This window comes from Geotrypetes seraphini, chromosome 10 (assembly GCF_902459505.1).
Source record: "Geotrypetes seraphini chromosome 10, aGeoSer1.1, whole genome shotgun sequence".
Classification (NCBI taxonomy): Eukaryota; Metazoa; Chordata; class Amphibia; order Gymnophiona; family Dermophiidae; genus Geotrypetes; species Geotrypetes seraphini.
The window spans coordinates 144,637,648-144,650,265 of NC_047093.1; the positions used below are offsets into that span (position 1 = coordinate 144,637,648).

The 12,618-nt window shown below is 50.1% G+C and overlaps 1 protein-coding gene and 1 pseudogene across 1 annotated transcript in view; one reads left to right on the forward strand and one right to left on the reverse strand.

Moving 5' to 3' along the window:
* Positions 1-12,618, reverse strand: part of SLC17A7 (solute carrier family 17 member 7) — a 55,981-nt gene that overhangs the window by 9,009 nt on the left and 34,354 nt on the right. The window contains exons 3-6 of the mRNA XM_033962406.1: positions 11,191-11,443; positions 2,842-2,960; positions 1,387-1,501; positions 1-88 (exon numbers count right to left, since the gene is read on the reverse strand). Of these exons, the coding sequence (XP_033818297.1) occupies positions 1-88; positions 1,387-1,501; positions 2,842-2,960; positions 11,191-11,443 (575 nt within the window). The remainder of the gene's footprint in view (positions 89-1,386; positions 1,502-2,841; positions 2,961-11,190; positions 11,444-12,618) is intronic.
* Positions 8,535-9,308, forward strand: LOC117368069 (annotated as a pseudogene).

Sequence of the window (12,618 nt, forward strand, 5' to 3'; positions counted from 1 at the left end):
CGCAGAAGGCAGTCGTGGCAAGCCTGCTGCGCTCCAGAGGTGGAGCCCATTTACTCCAAATCCCGTGGCAGGCTGGGTATGTGACCCCCTACACCAGGACAAAGAAACCGGGAGGAGGGGCAAACAGAGATGAAAGAAACAGAGAGATAGAATAGAGCATGAAGAAAAGAGAATGGTTTCTGCAGGTCAGTGTAAAATAACAGCAGAACATCTCTTAAATACAGATAATAGCACGGAATTCCTTCTCTGACGTGATAACTCTGGATCAGGGGACAAAGCCAGCACGTGTCAGCCCTGACATTGCATGCAGAGAATAGAGAAGCCACGAGACTACAAAGACCCATCTTATCTCTACCAAAGGCAGCCTGCCAATACCATGTCCTAGAAAATAAACCATCACTGGGCCCTGCTTCAATGGCAATGAAATGGAGTATGGGAGGGATCAGAAGGAGAGGGAAGGGCACAGAACCCAGAGTATCAGGGGAGTGTGTGGTACATTGGTTAGAACTACAGCCCCAGCACCCTGAGGTTGTGGGTTCAAATCCCCTGTTGCTCCTTGTAACCCTGGGCAAGTCACTTAATTCCCCCCCCCCCATTGCCCCAGGTACATTAGATAGATATGTGAGTCCATCAGGGAAAATACTTGAGTACCTGAATAAATTCATGTAAACTGTTCTGAGCTCCCCTGGGAGAACAGTATAGAAAATTGAATAAATAAATACTGTGAAAAGTTTCAGCCTCTGATAACCAGAGCTGGTATTGTGACATCATAATGCTTCATTCCACCAATAAGAGCCAACCCCATCAGTGATGTCAGAATGGCTTGATTGTCCTTCACTTTTACTACATTTTGATTTCTAGAGTGGTGCAGTGGTTAATGCTACAGCCTCAGCACCCTGAGGTTGTGGGTTCAAACCCACGCTGCTCCTTGTGACCTTGGACAAGTCACTTAATCCCCCCCATTGCCCCAGGTACATTACATAGACTGTGAGCCCGCCAGGATAGACAGAGAAAATGCTTAAGTACCTGAATGTAAACCACTTAGGCTATAAGTGGTATATATAAATAAATAAAAAAATGAAATGAAATCAACTTCTCAGCACAGATGATGGGTCATCCTGGTGTTAAAAATCCAGGGGTAGGGGACCAAGGAAGGAAAACAGAAAGGCATGATGGAGCAAAAACAGATGAAAGTGGAGGGAGTGCGATTCACATGATTGGGTTAAGAGTGAAACGAGTTACTGGGATTCATGCAGGGACAGGAGGGAGCGAGAACAAAAGAGGAGACCCAAGACAGCCTTAACGGAAAAGAGCCTGGGGGAGGGGATGCGTATCTGTTTGGGGGGGGGGGAGGGAAGTAGGATGAAATGCCTAATGAGGACTTACCTCCACCAAACCCTGCATGATCCGAACAAAGATCACACATCCGTAGTGGACCTGGGCTGCCGACGGGATGAGCATGTTCAGCGTAGAGGTGGCGATGATGGCAAAACCAAACACCCTACCAAAGAACAATGGTTAGAGAAGGTTAGTGAACACCTGTGGTACCATCCAGACCACGGACCGCCAGGGACCACCTGGCGTGCCCAGGAAAGGTCAAATTCAACGCAACTTTGTGTTGCAAATCTGGTGCTGGTTTTATAACAAGCCTGTGTAATTAAACACACTTCCCAGTGTCCCCGAAAATATCTTTTTATAAGTTCAGTTCAGTGCAAATGCGAAAGGAAGATTGGCGAGAAGTGAAATGTTAAGTGACCCGGCCCTGGTGTTTCGGCAAACCATTTTCACAGAGCTCCCAGCAAACTCTTGGGGTTCCGGACCGGGTTTCTCTTCGAAGCACACCGGGGACGTCAGATTATGCAGGGCTTTGTTATAAGGTACGGGACACACGACAACAAAGCCAGTGCCAGATCAGTCATAAAGCGCCCTGAACGTTTCTGCATTATTCGTAGTCATTAAATGGCATTCTACATGTGGGTGCGGGGAAAAAATCTGCACATATTACTGATCTATAAATGGCACTCTGAGCTGCGCACTGCGCACCCCTTGGAGTCGATTTCCATGCCAGACTTTGGGTGCGAAGGTTAGCATCAACTGAAACCTGATGTCAGTTGCTGTCAAGTAAGTTAGGCGTGGATTCATGGTAACACTGCGTGCATTTTTTTAGCGAATCTAATCTAATCTAATCTAATCCTTAGGTTTGTATACCGCATCATCTCCATGTTCGTAGAGCTCGGCACGGTTTACAGGAGATGAAATAGGAAGGGACAAAGGGTTAGAGGTCAAAGTATGAAGAATATTTAGAGGACTTGGGATGCCAGATAGGAAGAGTTTTTGAGGATTTGGGATATCAAAGTTGGAGAGAGGCTTACATTTTTGAGAAAAGCCAGGTTTTCAGATGTTTGCGGAAAACTTGGAGAGAGCTAAAGTTCCGAAGGGGGGAGGTAAGGTTGTTCCAGAGCTCAGTGATTTTGAAAGGGAGGGAGGTCCCTAGCTTTCCTGTGTGGGAAATGCCTTTTAGCGAGGGGAAGGATACTTTTAATTTGTGGGAGGGTCTGGTGGTATTAAGAGTTTGAAGAATTCCAAGAAAGAGGGATAAAGGGAGGGAGGATACCGTATAGGATTTTGAAAGCTAAATAGACGCATTTAAAGTGGACCCTGGATCACCTGCACCTCTCTCATGGGTACACCCCCTTTTGAGCTGTGCTTGGATATTTCTAGCCTATCCCATAGCAAGATGAATGCCCACCCCATCACTATTCTCCACAAATTCTCCACAGCTCCTCCCCACCCAAACTTCCTCCACCATTTCCTGTACCAGCGGGCAGCTCCATGTCCCACCTGTTGGCAGCAAATTTCTGGGCGATGAAACCTCCGGGGATTTGAGTGACGATGTAGCCCCAGAAAAAAGAGCCATGGATCATCCCTACAGTTTCGGGGTCCCAGGTGAATTTGGCTTTCTGAAACGCAAAAGATATTGAAATGGGTTAGAAGGAAGGAGGTGGTGGAAAGAGAAGGAAAGGGAAAAGAGGAGAAAGGCTTAACAAATTCAAAATTTTAATTACACATTGAGTGAAGACATATTTTCACGTTTCAAGTTAATTTCAATTTGATGAGTCGCTTAATTTAATTTTTACTAAGCGAGTTACAACATTATAAAAAATAACATTTATTTTAACATAACGTTTAAAAATTTTAAAACAATAGTTTTGATTTGATTTGTTTTAAATTTACTGTTTAGCAACTTCATAGGGGGCCCCCCGAGTTATTTATGGAAAAAGTAAACAAATTCCCTAGTTCCAGGTTAGAGAGTCTGGCCAGTCCTGGATTTCTGATCACCCCTATCCTGGTGCATTGTGGACTTTGCAGCATTGATTTCAATGGGCAACGGTCAGGCACTATGAATCCCACACTGCTTTGGGACGTAAGTTCAAAACCAGGATTGGCCAAAAAATCTCAAGTCTACCGGCTCCACTCCACTCCAGATTTTATACCTTCAAAGTCCTGAGCAATTCAATCTATTTTTTGAGCACAGGTGCCCCATGACATGCAAACTGCTGAGGTGGGAGCTTAGTCCCTGGTTCAAATTACGGGCCATGTTTCAACTTTGGGTCGGTGGAGAGAGGCATCTGTGTTTCTCCTAGGACAAGCAGGATGAGTCAGCCACATATGGGTGTTGTCCCAACACCTCCCAATTTGCGGATAAGCTCTCCAATAGCTCAGAGAGATTTTTTTTTTTTTTTTCTGAGCACGTGCAGTGCCCGGGCCCCACTGGGCATGCCCGAGCCCTACCCATTTCCCCCTGCTTCCCCCTAATCCCCAGTCTTTAGTTTCCGCCCGTTCCCATCGGTCGGATTTTTCTACAGCTCTCCATTACAACTTTTCTACTCATCAACTTGAAGATGCCTGAATCATCTAAAGAAACAACTGGGATGCAGGAGGAGGATGAACACACTGGATCCTCATGAATTGTGCGTCCACTGATTGGATCCGGCGCTCGAGGTTTCCGTGTGGCTTGCATTGTGCGCACATGTCACCACGTGCACGCAAGCTAAGGAAGAGGGCACTGAGAGACTTCATGAAGAGAAGTGAGGCCCGAGAATCTTCCTCCAGCAGCCATCCTCATCGGAGCATAGCAGCGGGGGATCCACAGACGAATCCGGTGAGGAGCCTCCAGGACATCCTGGCTAAGTCAACCCCCCCGACTGCAACTTGCCCGGTTGAGAAATCTCTCCCGGAAGTCCTGCATGCTGTCGCTAGCCGCCAGCCCCTGCAGGAAGCCGATAGGAGTCTCACCAGACCGAGAGATCTCTACAGGAGTTCCTGCATGTTGCTGCTTACAGCCAGCCTCCGCAGGGCATGAAGAGAAGTGAGGCCCGAGAATCTTCCTCCAGCAGCCATCCTCATCAGAATGCAGCAGCGGGGGATCCACATGCTACAGTGGCAAGGAGCCTCCAGGATGCCCTGGCTCAGCTAATCCCCCCGCCTGCACTTGGCCCGGTAGAGAAATATCTCCCGGAGTCCCTGCATGTTGCCGCTTAGAACCAGCCTCTGCAGGGCAGCCGATAGGAGTCTCGCCAGACCGAGAGATCTCTCTAGGAATCCCTGCATGTTGCCACGCACAGCCATCCTCTGCAGGGCAGCCTATAGGAGTCGTGCATGCTGCTGCGTAAATCCACAGCCTCTGCAAGCAACAGATCGGGGCTTTCACCCTCCAGACGGCATGCTGCCTCTTTCAGCCAGCCTCTGCAGGGAGCCGATTGGGGTTCAAAGGTAAGTCCTATCTGCTTGTTTTTGGGAAAACCTCTGATAATCTGTTGCAGCCCCGAGGGCTCTGCCCCACCCTCCTCCCAATCTGAATTTAAGGAGAAAGAATCTCCCATGCTTCTTTCCCTTGGAGGGGACCTGCAGACCTCTCCCCCCAGTAGGAGACATGCTGCCCCAGAGTTCAGCTTATAAAGGACATGCTGGAAAAAAAAAACAACAACAACTCGATGTTTCTTTCCCTCTTGGGGTCCTGCAGAGTCTACAATTCACACCTTTCCCACCCCGCCCGCCTCCCCCTCTCAGGTTGGGAACGAGGAGTCTGCCTTTCTCAGCAGGGTGCTGATATCTTCAGAGATGCGGCATGTCAGACCATGCCTCTCCAAGGGTGGGGGTTTGAAACTCCTCAGTCTAAAAAGCTGTTTGCTCTCCATAAAACCTAGGCAGAGTGCTTTTCCAGCTAGCATGAGGGACTCTGTACTATTCATGATTTCTATAGCACTGAAAAGGCATATGCAGCGCTGTACAGTTTAATATACAATAGGCAGTACAGCAGCAGAAGCCCACTCAAGAGGCATTATCATTCCTCTTTCTCTGCCTCCAGGCACAGTGGGAAACGCAGCCAGGTGCACTGGCACAGATGAAGGGGTGCATCCTGCCCCTTCTCTGCAGGCTCTCCCCCCCTCTCAAGAAGGACAGAGAAGGGCGGTGGGGTACATGGAGCCACCCAACCAGTCAAGTGGAGCAGCACATGAACCTGCGAACCACCAGGGGTGGGACCAGCAGCCACAGTTAATCCTCCTGCTGACCCACTCCTCTCTCAGCGGGCTACACTCCCCACTATGTCCCCCTTTAGACATGGCGTGGTTCAGCGGCATGCCATGCACCCAAGCAACGGAGGAACAAGCTACACACCAGCCTCCAGCCACGCCCCGAGTCACCACCCACAAAAATAAATAAATATTTACTAAAAAAAAAAGAAAAAAACACAAAACCCCACAAACGAGGACCCACCCCAAGTCCCTCCAGAATCTCACAGCCTTTCTCAAGATCCACGTGGGTGGACAACAAGTACCCAAGACAGAGTACTACAAGGCCTGAACTACCAGTACCAGTACTTCACGCAGGCAGTGGCGATTCCAGTCCACAAGAACCTCCTGGACTGCAGAGATGAGATTTGGCTGACTCCCTCCTCAGGGCAACCAACATCAAGGAGACTGGGATTGAAGTACCAGATCTTTCCAGCCCAGGGATTCGACAACCCGTGGCAGCCATACATGGACAGTGCGGTAGCTTAAGAGAAACAGGGCAGCACGACCCCCCCCCCTCCAACCCCCGTCAGGGAAGGACCTGAAAAACCCTGGTTTCCATGGGGAAAAAGACCTTCGAGGGCGCAATGCTGAGCGCTCGAATTGCTGCGCTCCAGTTCCAGATGCGGCTTTATCAGGAGGCCAGTGAGAGGAAATAAATAAATAAATAAATAAAATAAAATAGAGACTCCAGCTCACAACTGAGCCAGTCCACACTGGCAGCAGTCTGTGCCCCAGCGCTCGCAACAGTAACATAACTGCTACGCAAACAAGCACCACCCGAGGGGCAGGGGCATCCAAGGGCAGCCCTCTCCCTAAGACAAAAACAGAACCTTGACCACCCTCCGGCCCAGCAGGATCAGATTGTCTGTGAAGGCTTGGCCCAGGATCACCATCGACCAGTGGGCCCTCAGCATCATCAAGCAGGGATTCCGAATTCGTCTCCACTCCTGCCCCCCCCCTGAGTGGGCGGGGCACCCTCCATCTGACGACCCAACTTTCCTGCAGCAAGGAGAGGACCTGCTTCGGCAGAATCAATAGAGGCGGTGACGAACAGAGGAGATCACCAAGGGGTTTCTACTCCAGGAACCCCCGCGTCACCATGGACAAGGACAACGCTCGTCCCTGGATCTCAGTAAGCTCAACAGATGCATACACAAGGTCCAGATGCACTCTCTGGGTACAGTCTTGGCCCTGTTACAGCCCGAGTATTGGCTAGTATCCCATGCACCCAGCCCAAAGGAGGCATCATCGCTCCTAAAGCCAAGACAGACGCCTCCAGTACAAGGTCCTGCCCCTTGGACTCTCAACGGCTCCAAGAGCAGTTCACAAAGTGCGTGGCAGTGGCACATCCTCGCCTTCAAGGGGTGCGCGTCCTATCTTATCTCGACAGCTGGCAGCCCCGTCAACCACCATAACCCTTCTCCAAGAACTGGGGTTCCTCATCAACTACATGAAATCCCACCTGATACCCACCCAGGGGATATCGTTCATCTGGGCAGTCATCGACACCACGCAGACCAAGGACTGTCCTACGGGACTACCAGATCGACTGCCATGACATCCCTGGCCCAGTGCATCCCTGCCAGCAGCTCATCGTCAGCACGCTCCGGTCTTTGTTGTGCAGCACACCAGACGACTCATGTGATCCCTGTAAGGGCACCTCAGACGTCACTGGGACCAGTGTACGCAACCTCTGACCACCCACCCACTGGAGCTCAGAGCCTTAGGGAATGCCCTCGAAACCTTCAAACAGGCAGGGCAGTCCTCACCCAAACAGAAAACCAGGTGGCCTCGCACTATATCAGCAAACAGGGAGGGACAGGGTCAACCTCGCTATGCAAGGAAGCTTGCCACATGTGGGAGTTCTCCAACTCCATTCAATGCACCATCCAGGCAACTTACCTCCTGTGGGAGCAGAACGACCTGGCAGAAAGACTCAGCCACCAGCTGGATCCCGATGAGTGGTGTCTCAACCCAGCGGCGATGAAGAAGATCTTCAGCACCTGGGGCACACCGAGCATCGACCTGTTTGCAACCGAACCAAACTCAAAATACTCGACCTTCTGCGCAAAGAGATCAACCCATCGCCGTCTCAGCCCCGACGCTCTGTCTCTGAGTTGGAACACCCTAAGTCCTGCAGAAGATTCTTCAGGACAGAGCAACGGTGATCATGATTGCCCTGTTCGGGCTCCTGCAACCATGGTTCCCGTTCCGGCAAGGGATAGCGGTTCACCCACCTCTCCCCGCTCCCGATCAGTGCAGTTCTCATTACCCCCTCCACCACGACCTGCGTTCCTTAGCCCTGACCGCATGGATGATGAGAGGATGAACCTACCACAAGATGTGGAGCACACTCTTATGGCAGCCAGAAGACCTTCAACAGAAAACGCTATGGGTTGAAAGGGAGAAGGTTCCGCTACCAGTGCACAGACACGCAGCGAGACCCCTACAACTGCCCCATACCGGACATCCTGCAGTACATACTGAGCTTATCTCAGGGGGACCTAAAACCCACTTCCATCAAGGTCCACCTAAGTGCAATCACGGCATACCACGCTGGCCTAGACAGCAAACCAGTGTCGAGGCATCCAGTAATCACAAAATTTCATGAAGGGACTGTCCAATCTGCACCCACCGGTCAGACCACCACCGCCCTGATGGGACCTCAACTTGGTGCCACATCATCTCACCTCGACCCCTTCAAACCTTTGGGGGAGGCAGATCCCGTATTCCTGGCTGGGAAAACCCTGACCATCGTGTCTACCGACACACTCCCTCATGAGAACAGGGTGGTACCCAGAACCCACCCCCGATTCTTGCCGAAGGCGGCTTCAGCGTGCCTCCCGGCACTCTACATCTCCCCACAGGGAGGCACACTGCCACCTCAGCAACACCTCCTGGACTGTGTGCGGGCCCTGACTATGCAGCAGATTAGACAAGATCTCTTTGACCTAGACTGGGGGCCTGAAGAGAAAGATGGCGGCTGCAGTGACCGGGTTCAGGCAGAAGATTCGCTACTTCAGCACCAGTGTAATCAGGCCAGTATCGCATCTGATCAAGCCTCCAATCCAGGTGTATGGGCTGGAAGGTCGCTATGCTACTGCCCTGTACTCTGCCGCTTCAAAGCAGAAGAAACTGGAACAAGTGGAAAAAGAGCTGAGCAGAGTATCGGCACTTATAAAAGATCCCAAAATGTCTGCAATTCTCATGAATCCTCATGTGAAGCGAGCCCTCAAGCAGAAGAGTATGGCTGATGCCTTAGCAAAGGAGAAACTGTCCCCTGTCATCGTCAACTTTGTCAATGTGCTTGCTGAAAATGGTCGCCTGCGCCAGACTCCAGATGTGATTGCTGCTTTTAATAGAATGATGAGTGCTCATCGAGGAGAAGTGCTGTGCACAGTCACCACCGCTGGGCCTTTAGAAACGGCCAGTCTTACAGAATTGTAGGCTGCTTTGGGTGGCTTCCTGGCAAAAGGAGAAATTCTGAAATTGGAGACCAAGACTGATCCTTCTATCCTTGGGGGAATGATTGTCAGCCTTGGAGATAAATACATTGACATGTCTACAAAAGCCAAAATTCAGAAAATGACCAAGATCATGCGTGAGACTGTCTGAGAGCTTTTATCCTGGATCACTAATACTTTGCTGTCTGCATTCTTTCTCAGAGTAAAACTTCATTGTAAAAAGTGCAATGGTAAAAACAATAAAAATTTCTCAATAAAAAAAAAAAAAGACAAGCCTCAATTGTTCGTCTCCTACGACCAAAACAGACCAGGACTTCCGGCCACCAAACGCAGGTGCGCGCGCTAGATATAAGAGTGCATCCCCTTTACCTATAGAAAAGCGCAGCATCAACCGCAGGTGGGAGCCAATGCCCACCAGCGCAGAACCATAGCCAACACAACGGCACATCTGCACCACACACCAATAGGGGATATCTGCGATGCAGCCACTTGGTCCTCCATGCACACCTTCACCAAGCACAGGTTCCCTCCCGGGAGGGACAGCAACCACTAGCACAGCCTTGACAAACACTGATCAAGTAGGGTGTTATAAATATCGACAAACACTGTTCAAGTAGGGTGTTATAGATATTGATTAAGTAGGTCTTCCAGCACTCCTTCCTAGACTGAATGTGGAATAGGCAAGTATGAATTTTCACATGCAAGTACGATTTGTCACTGTTGAAAAGTTGGTTTCTCACTGTTCATTGATTGTCATTGACCAATTTCACTGTTCTGTGAGTTAAGTAGGTCTTCCAGCAATCCTGTCTAGTCTGAATGTGGAATAGGCAAGTATGAATTCTCATATGCAAGTACGAATTGTCACTGTTGACCAGTTACGAATTGTCACTATTGACCAGTTATGAATTGTCACCGTTGACCAGTTGGTTTTCTCAGTGTTCATTGATTGTCATTGACTAGTTTTCGCTGTTCTGTGAGTTAAGTAGGTCTTCCAGCACTCCTGTCTAGTCTGAATGTGGAATAGGCAAGTATGAATTCTCACATGCAAGTACGAATTGTCACTTTTGACCAGTTGGTTTCTCACTGTTCATTGATTGTCATTGACCAGTTCACTGTTCTGTGAGTATTATTGCTCAGTTAACACAGCACTTTATCTAAAACCTTGTTTCCACAACTTTACCTGCTTTGCCTGATTACCCTGCCCGGCTCGGCCTCCACAGCCAGGCGAGGGATGCACAAAGCGCTAAGGCGCAGGTCCAGTCGGTACATCCCTCGGCTAGGGAGTCACCCATATGTGGCTGACTCATCCTGCTTGTCCTAGGAGAAAGTGTAGTTACTTACCTGTAACGTAGGTTCTCCGTGGACAGCAGGATAGTCAGCCACACAACCCACCCGCCTCCCCGTACGGCCGACCCGGCCACAGCTAGGAACATCCTGGGGATTAGGGGGAAGCAGGGGGAAATGGGTAGGGCTCGGGCATGCCCAGTGGAGCCCGGGCACTGCATTTGCTCAGAAAAAAAAAAAAAAAAAAAATCTCTCTGAGCTATTGGAGAGCTTATCCGCAAATTGGGAGGTGTTGGGACAACACCCATATGTGGCTGACTATCCTGCTGTCCACGGAGAACCTACGTTACAGGTAAGTAACTACACTTTCTCTTACCATTCCAGGAGGTGAGGAGAAGGAGAGGTGATATGCTAGGAGGGGTTCAGAGTGCTGGTGGATATAATGGCGAAGGGGCAGAACACTGGGTCTAGGGTTACCATATGGTGCTAGAAAAAGGAGGATGGATTGAGACATCTGGGTTTTATGCCCATTGTTTTCAATGGATGTAAAACTCAGATGTCTCTATCTTTTCTTCATACTTCCATTGCTTTCAGTGGAAGTAAAACCTGGATGTCTCAATCTGTCCTCCTTTTCTGGAGCCTTATGTTAACCCTACGCTTGTGCTACTGGTAATGTCTCTTATGGGTAATAATCATGATTTTGGTAATAGAAATCACATTTTACTCTTGTTGGGTTGGGTTCAGTCAAAGTCACCTTGGGATTTGCTATCTGTGTCCCACTGTCCACCCCCACCCCTTAAAAGAGAATAGGAGGTTAGCCCACCCATACCCATGAGGCGGGGAGGGGGGAGGGGAGATAAACTTACCTCCACAATGAGTTTGTTGCCCTTGTAGATGGTGTTGTTGTTTACCATGCTGACAATGGCAACCCCCAAATTGCAGCGGATCCCGAAGGAGATGCAGAAGCCCAGACCACTCATGATGGCGATGATGTAACGGCGAGGCAACCCAAAACAGGTACAGTCAACCACGGGTTGTCTCTTCTCGGCTATCGTCACCGGGCGTCCCTGGTCTGTCAGCTCAATGGTCTCTCCAGTAGTCTGCCTTTTCTCCAGGACCCTGCAGGGGGCGCCAAAGAACATGTGAGGGATGGTGCCTGCATTCTGTTCTTCCTCAAATAAGAAATAAGACTGGGGGAGGCAGGGGGAAAGGGGAACAGCAGTGGAAGGGCGGAGATGGCTTCAGTGTTGGAATAAGAGACTGTTCTTCAGGGCTGGAGAATCCATAAAGCTTTGGAATTCCTTCAGGTCTAAAAACACAGGCCCATAGCACTATATTATCACTCAGGTGCTTTGACAGAGCTGTGTGTGAGGGTCTCAGTACTGGAATAGCAGAAGATGCTGCAGGGCAGGAGTGAGGTGCATTGGCAGAGCTGTGTGTGAGGGTCTCAGGACTGGAATAGCAGGGGAGTGCTGCAGGGCAGGAGTGAGGTGCATTGGCAGAGCTGTGTGTGAGGGTCTCAGGACTGGAATAGCAGGGGGTGCTGCAGGGCAGGAGTGAGGTGCATTGGCAGAGCTCTGTGTGAGGGTCTCAGTACTGGAATAGCAGGGGGTGCTGCAAGGCAGGAGTGAGGTGCATTGACAGAGCTGTGTGTGAGGGTCTTGGTACTGGAATAGCAGGGGGTGCTGCAGGGCAGGAGTGAGGTGCATTGGCAGAGCTGTGTGTGAGGGTCTCAGTACTGGAATAGCAGGAGGTGCTGCAAGGCAGGAGTGAGGTGCATTGGCAGAGCTGTGTTTGAGGGTCTCGGTACTGGAATAGCAGGGGCTGCTGCAGGGCAGGAGTGAAGTGCATTGACAGAACTGGGTTTGGGGGGTCTCCTGAAAGAGCAATGGTTGGTATGAGGGAGCAAATCTTGAATTGTATCACAAGATACTTTAGTAATAAACTTCACTTTTCCTTCAGTATCTATTCTGGGCACAGCAGAGCATTAATTAACAGCTGTGGCTCTTCCTCTGGTGGTGATATCATCCTGCTGTGAACTGAACGTGAGAAATTGGGAAGGTGTCGCCACCTCTCCCGATTAAACTGTGTGTGAAAACTGCTCAGACAGAAACTCCAGATGGGGAAAATGTTTTCTGGCTGGAAGATTTGTGCAGGTTGCCAAACTGTCCACATGCTTAGAAAACTGGTGGATAATGAGTGTTGGGGACTTGGCTTTCACCACCCGCCCACTTGGCATCAGGTTTTTGGTGCAGAGGGGTGAAAGAGGTCCCTCTCACAGCCTAAAGGCAGGA